Raw genomic sequence first — 7,053 nt, forward strand, 5'->3', positions numbered from 1 at the left:
AATGCAGACAAATCCCCGAATTTGGCTCAAGTTTTCCTTCCATTTTGTTGTTGCTCATATCAAACACCGCCTTTCTTTCGCCTCCATTCAGCTTTTACTTGTTCGCTCCTACTTTTCTTTCAAGACCCAGAGAAAAAGTCAACTCCTTATACAGCCTTTCCTAACATTCTCTTAATTCCTAGAAGTAAATTCTGGGAATTAAGTGATATGGCACAATCGGCAGTGGCACACCGCCAACATGGTACCAAGAACAAACACACAGGACACAGGGGTAACTTAATTTTATCTGCCTTTGTAGAATTCAAGATCTATCTGGGTAAGGCCTATAAGGTCTTAAAAGATTACGGTAATCATTTATTTAAAATATTCATCTGCTTTTAAGTCAAATAAACAATTTTCATGCAAACGTTCAATATGGCATCTTTCCCATTGCTCCCAAGATTTCGTCTCGTTCTGCTGCTGTAGGCATAGGTGGCTCCACTCCATTCTGTCTTCTCTTGACCATGACAGAATTCTGTGTGTAGGTATTTAAAAAAAAAGAAATCAAAATCAGTTATGCATTAAATCCTAATCATTTGCCAGTAATTTGTTATTGCTTCCTCAAAAAATTCTAAAAACCAAGTTTAAAAAAACCCAAACAACTAATTCTAGGACTCCAGATAAAAGTTTTTTCAAACAATTAACAATTGAATATAAGTGATTATTCCAATAAGAATACATTAATAGTAATTGAGATGGTGATATGCTATGTAACTATAAGAGCACAATTGTACAGTCCATCAATGAAACCAATAGTTAATTCAGCAGAGACAAAGAAAATAGGTGGATCCAGTGTTCAGGGAAACAGAAATTACATACTAATGTCTCAAGAAAAATGGGACCATTTAAACCACCCTGGGTGTCAGTGGAAGAGGAAGAGGCAGAAACGGAAGCCTAATAAGTGTTATGACAAGTTATCTATTCTGTTCATTCCCCAAGAGAACTAAAATTATAACAAGGTTATTTTTTAGGGCTGCAAATATTTATACACCTAGGATGACCCATCTTCATCAGAACTGCATCCTTATACCTTGGCGTAAAATGAGGCAGCTAAGAGCTCTCGAGGATCCTTTAGAACTAAAATAACACTGAGGGTAAAGTGGAAAAGTTATGTTTCCCTACAGCCATCTTATTTAGTGGGTACTAACTGCAGGTTTCAGTTTCAGGCCTAGGAGATGAGTTAGACTAACTCGTCTCACCAAGCTAGACTTACCCAGAATTTCCGGCAGTTTTTGTACTTCAAGAAGTAAGTGGAACACCTTTCCTTGTCATAGTTATTTTCATCCATACATCTGGTAGAAGCATCAGATTCCTTAAATATGTAAGATAGGCATCATTTAAGAGGTGGAATAGGATCTAAAAAACAAACAACAACGCAAAAAAAACAAACTTCTGAAGCTGCTTTCCCCAAAGAAGCTAATATGAAATACTTCCTTTTTGTTCCTTTTAACGAACAAAACTGAATTACCTTTTTAACTATTCCAGCATTCATTCTGCTCGGGGCCGACATCTTCCTTTTCATAGTCTGAGTCAGTTTTCTGACTATCTAATCACATGAATTTGAGCTGAAGCCCAGTAACCATTTATCAAAGAAGGCGAGGCAAGGTGTAATGTGCTCAAAATCACTGCCACACAGCTAGACTTAAAACCATCTACCGACTCGGAGTGTAGCTCTCCCGCTTTTCCAAGTTCTCACTCTGACTTGACTGTTTGTGATGTTAATGCTGGTTTCTAGATCCAACACCATTCATCTCCATGTCTTTTTGGCTATCACTCACTTCATCATGCAAGTAAATATACTACTGTATAAGCAATTTTAATAGACATCATTAATATCACTTCAAAACCAAGTGAGCAACACAGAGCTATGAGTTCGAAGGAGGGTAGCTGCCATTTGAGAATTAAATTTAAGCTGTGTGAAATGGAAATAGATGGGATAACAAACTTCGCAGTGAAAGGTATGATTCTGAGAGGTTACCTAAAGAAAAGCTTTAACTAAAGGAGTACGTTATTTGCTTCATAGATCTAAGAAACATTCTATTAAATAAAGCAGTTGAAAACCTATCTAATATACAGAACAAATCTTAATTTCTATGCCAAAGAGTTAATGAATGTGTATATTTGGAAAATGCATACAGGATCAGGGAATATCGTTTTCATAGCACCAGTCTGATGACAAAGCCACAACTATTGTCATATCAAATAAATGCCAATAAAAGCTTATTATTACAGCAAAACATTTTGCTTATCTGATACCTTTGTGAAAACCCTTAGGCTTTAAATAGACTGATTCTATCACAGTCCCTTACTCTTGGCCGGGTTGTCTCAAGGACATGAAATTATTGCTGTTAAAACATAAATTTCACTGACAGTTTAAAAATATCATACTTTTCAACTTTTCATGTTTGGACTAAAAATTTTCCTCAGTTTTACATATGCCTGTCTAATATTACAGTGACAACTAAATGCTTGTATATTATACAAATAAGTTAACTTAAAAGAGGTAAAATCTTCGTTAGCTAAAATATAAATATCTAACAATGCTCTAGTGAAATAAGGCTATGCTGGCTAGAAATATTTTTTGCACAGAAATAACTCTAAAAAGAACTACAGAAAACAAAAACAGCCTGGTAGATACAGAGAACAAACTGATGGTTGCTAGAAGCGGGGAGGTGAGGTTATGGGTGAAAAAGGTGAAACAGAATATGAGATACAAACTTCCAGTTATAAAGTAAGTCATGAGGATTAATATGCAGCACAGGGAAATGTAATCAATAATACCATAAAAACATTGTACGGTGACAGACGGTTATCAGACTTATTGTGACGATCACATCATAAGGTATATAAACGTCACCTCTCTATGTTGTACACCTGAAACTAATATATGTTGACTATGCTTTAATTAAAAAAAGCTAAATTAACTAAATAATAAATAAATAATAGTAAAAAAAAAGATCTACATGAATATATACTGGATTTCTGGGTAGGAGGAAATGTAAGACTTCTATATTTTAAAAAGTCCCATTAAAATTAAAAAGCAAATAAACTGAGAAACACATAAAAAAAAAAAAGAACTGCAGAAAATATATGCTCACAAAACCAGAAGAAGCCTGTATTTCTAACTTAACACTCATAAAAATTAAAAGCAAACCACCTTACCAACAAGCAAGGATTAACGTCAGGATCTCTTAGCCTCCGCGCTACCATGGGCATCCTAAGAGTCTTCTCACTGCAGATAGATATTGGGGAAAAGAGTCACACAGTGCATGACAAAAAAGGAATCAATAAATCTCGGTAGCCCCGTAAGTACTTGAAAATTAATTCTGGCATAATGATTAGGTAGTGAGAAACTTTATATATCCTCTGTATTTTGAGAATGAGGACTTTGATGTGCTTTTCCTTTGCATTGCCATAGTGCCTCAGCACAAAGGCCATATTTTTTAATACGTCTACTGAAATTTGATAATAATGTCCAGAAAGAAAAATAGTTCAGCTATAATTCAGTTTCAGTTTATTCTTATTTCTAAAGGTTAAGAAATTAAATATACTAGCAAAACTTAAGAATACAGCATGCACTATAACGATTACTTCCTTATTAAACATTGATTAACATACAAAATAAATGTGGAATAATTTAGTACAACCTAACTTTAGCAAAAACATTTGTTAACTAAAGAACCTGAATGTCTACTCTGTGGCCAGCACTGGGGTGGCCAATATACCAAAACAAATTTACTGCTTAGCTGACATTTCGAAGTTAAAAAAAAAAAGTTGAAACCTTACTTCCAGTAGCATCTTCTACTTAATTGAAGGAATCCGCGAATGCTACTAACTTAAATATTTCAGTGCTTTTTTGTTTCAACATTTTGGCATACTATGGATAAGCCACCCACAAATATTTTTAAATGCTCTGCACTAAGTTCAAAGAGCTGAAATAACATATTACTGAATCCTTTACTAACTCAATCATCTTCTACCTAAAGATTGAAGGAGAAGCCAGCAAATATTGTAGTATGACCTACAAAATGCCACTCAATAAAAAACTACATCAGTATAACCAGACAGAAGTCAGAATCTTTTCCTTGCCCAAGATGGTACCATCAAAAACTAAGATATGTTGAAAGAAATAAAGCACATTCAGGAAAAATAATCAAATCCCACAAGTTCCTATAAAGTGGAGGTATTCTCAATCACAAGTCACTTATGGTTTCTTCTATTCTGAGAAAGATCAGGTTGTCCAGACTAAAAGAGACCAACTTTTGAAAAGAAGGATGGAAAAAAGTTTAGTCATTCTGGGGTCCTTTAACTTTTTGTACCCACTAAGTAATCCTTTTATTTTATGATTTTCATTGAACAATACATGAATATACCTATCTAACAGAAACATCTTCACAAAAAGGAAATTCAGGATGCTGTTCAATTATATCTAGAAGTGTCTTCCTCCGCTGAACACAATTCTTTTGCAGGCTTGACTTCTTCCTGGAATGATGACACTCACAGCTCTACTTTTTACATCTATCCTATGATGTGAGAACACAGAACTCTGCCTAGCTGTTCTTTTCCTTAGATATAATCTCAACGACAATCAGACATAGACAGGTTGCATGCCTTACAATGAAAGCGTCCTACTCTGCATTTTATTATCATTACTCAAGAATTCTTTAAAAATAACACCTAGGTAAAATCGCATATAATCAAATTAGGTTTGCAGCATGAGTTTATTCACATTCCCTTTCTCTTCTGAGTTCTAAATGCAGGTCAATCTAAGTTTGGATTTCTGAATGTCACCTTCTTTGCATCAATTTCTCATGTATTAACTGGAATGTCAATTTACAGTGTGAGGCGGGGCTACAGGGCAAGCTCTAGTGCTCAGTTAGAGAGGCCTCATCTATTCAATTTCTGAAGGTACCAAATAAATGTTACAAAACTCTACTTGCCAGAGAGAAAGCCAAAGAATTGAAGGAGAGGTCGCACAAGCACAGAACATTTGAGGAACTCTAAAATCTTCTCCAAAGGGCAAACTGCTTTAAAAAGTATTTCTTGATTTCCCATTCAGTGGTTCAAGTCCCCACACTCCAAGTGCTTTGAAAGGGAAGGGGAAGGGATCTTGATGAACACGTCCGAGCCCACATGGTGGTTAGAGCCAGGCAGGGTCTGTGGCTCCGATAAAACGCAAAATGCAACTATTGGGAGGCTGAAACACGTCATGTAAGAACCTATAGTCTTTCACCCACTGCTAGGTGCAGAGAGACAGGGTCAGGAAGTCGGGTGGCATATCGGAGGGAGGCGGGGAAATCGAAAGAAGAAACCAGAGATGCAAGTCTGAGACCTCGCTGTCTTCCGTGACGCTGCCTGTCCGTCCGACAGTGGACGGCGGGCACAGGTGAACGCACCTTGCTTCGACCTTCGACAGTGCCGAAAGGGGCAGGAGATGAGGAAAATGGAGGAAACTGGGGGGTAGGTGCAAGCAATTATGCTTCAACAGCTGTAAGGGAGGATGAAGATAGAGCCGGGGTGCCCAGCCAGGGGTCACTTTCCGTGCCCCGGACCGGAACGGACCCGTATCGCGGAGAAAAGAAGCGATGATAAGGGGCCCGCGCTGCGGCAAGACCCGGTGGACTCGACTTCGCGCGGGAGTGGATTTGAGCCCTAGGGAGACACAGGTGCGGCCCTCTCTTGCCCCTTCCCTGCAGCCGCCAAGGAGGGAGAGGAGCGGGACCACTCACCTCAGGCGGCCGCTCAACCAGCAACCGGCAGTCTCCAACACCAAACACGTCAAGGGCTCACGCAGCTGGACCTTAAGTAGCGCGCATCCCAACGTGCTGCCCCCGCTCCCCGGCGGCCGCCGGCCCAATCGGCGCGCACCGCTGCCTGACTGACAGACGAGATGGGCGCAGGGAGGCGGGGGCGGGTGGGTCCCGCCCCGCCCCCAGCTAGGGGGAGGAGGGCTGAGGCGGGGGGAGTGGGCGGAGCGGCGCGCTCGGCCCCGCCCTCCCCCGCCCCGCCGCGCCCCCAGCGCCTCGGCCGGTCTCTTAACACTTCTGCTTGACGGGCGGCATCAAGGGCCAATCGGCGGGCCCAACCCTGGCGGCGGCCGCGCCTAGTGGCCGGACCTGGGGCGGAGCGCGCGCTGGGGGTGGGCACAGCGGCGGGCGGGGGCCGGGGGCGGGCCGGCGGGAGGCGGGAGGCGGGAGGCGGGGGCGGCGGCCGAGCAGGCCCGGGGAGGCGGCGGTGGGCGCGACGTCGGCGGCGGCGGCGGCGGCGGCGGCAGCTGCAAGTTGGGCTGCAGGGGCAGCGCATACACTACAATGGCTGCTGGAAAGAGGCGTAAGGAAACAATTTCCAGGCCCGCCGCGTCCAGCCCGAAATATGAGAAAAAAATTATTAGAAATTCCGCGGGCGGTGTAAAGGCGGCGGACGGGCCGGAGGGAGGATGTTAAAGCCCTGCGGTGAGTTCTCTCGGGGTCCGGGGCGGCGGAGAGGCGTTTAGCGGGAGAAATATCAGGGTTATTTAAATTATGGGACTAGCCGAGGGGGCAGAGGAGCAGCGGCGGCGGCAGGAGGAGGAAAAGTTTGTGCTACTCTCAGCCCCTGCTCAGGACCCCAGAGAGAAAAATAATAATAAAAAATAAAATAAAATTACCAAGCAAGGGTGTGAGGACTCCCGAAGTCGCTGCTGACTGGGCAGGGGGCGATGCGGCTGGAGACCCAAAGGTGAGGTCGGTGGGAAAAAAAAAAAACCTTTTATTCAGGGTCTGGAAAGTTTGAAAAGTTTTCCTCCTCCTCCTCCTCCTCCTCTCTGGTGCTGTGAATATTGTGACAGCGGCAGCGGCAGCAGCGAGAGCGGAAGACATTAGAGACCCGAAAAATAAGGGAAAAATTAATATAAATTCGGTTTTGAGAGTAAACTCTCCGCGTTTTCCACCAAAACATCCCAGGGGAAGGTCTCTTCCTAAAGGGCCTGGCGGAAACCCGCAGTCGGCAATATTTGGGGGGCACTTTGAGTGACTT

The 7,053-nt window shown here is 42.3% G+C and overlaps 2 protein-coding genes across 7 annotated transcripts in view; one reads left to right on the forward strand and one right to left on the reverse strand.

Annotated features, from left to right (window-relative positions):
- Window positions 1-265: 265 nt before the first annotated feature.
- Window positions 266-5,921, reverse strand: CHCHD7 (coiled-coil-helix-coiled-coil-helix domain containing 7). 2 transcript variants are annotated; one of them, XM_039868909.1, is made up of 4 exons: window positions 5,769-5,921; window positions 3,202-3,271; window positions 1,253-1,395; window positions 266-514 (listed from the first exon to the last, which is right to left on the reverse strand). In XM_039868909.1, the coding sequence occupies exons 2-3, from the start codon at window positions 3,253-3,255 to the stop codon at window positions 1,279-1,281; spliced, it is 171 nt and encodes a 56-aa protein (XP_039724843.1). In that variant the 5' UTR covers window positions 3,256-3,271; window positions 5,769-5,921; the 3' UTR covers window positions 266-514; window positions 1,253-1,278. The 2 variants fall into 2 exon arrangements, with proteins under 2 accessions (XP_039724843.1, XP_039724842.1); XM_039868908.1 differs by having other exon boundaries at window positions 1,253-1,351; window positions 5,769-5,920.
- A 362-nt stretch (window positions 5,922-6,283) lies between these two features.
- Window positions 6,284-7,053, forward strand: part of PLAG1 (PLAG1 zinc finger) — a 45,521-nt gene continuing 44,751 nt past the window's right edge. For 3 of the 5 annotated variants that reach the window (XM_039868911.1, XM_039868910.1, XM_039868915.1), the window contains exon 1: window positions 6,284-6,491. The gene's annotated coding sequence lies outside the window, so the exon portion shown is untranslated. The remainder of the gene's footprint in view (window positions 6,492-7,053) is intronic. The other 2 variants (XM_039868913.1, XM_039868912.1) reach the window with 1 other exon arrangement.

This window comes from Pteropus medius, unplaced genomic scaffold (genome assembly GCF_902729225.1).
Source record: "Pteropus medius unplaced genomic scaffold, Ma_sr-lr_union100, whole genome shotgun sequence".
In the NCBI taxonomy this organism is placed as follows: Eukaryota; Metazoa; Chordata; class Mammalia; order Chiroptera; family Pteropodidae; genus Pteropus; species Pteropus medius.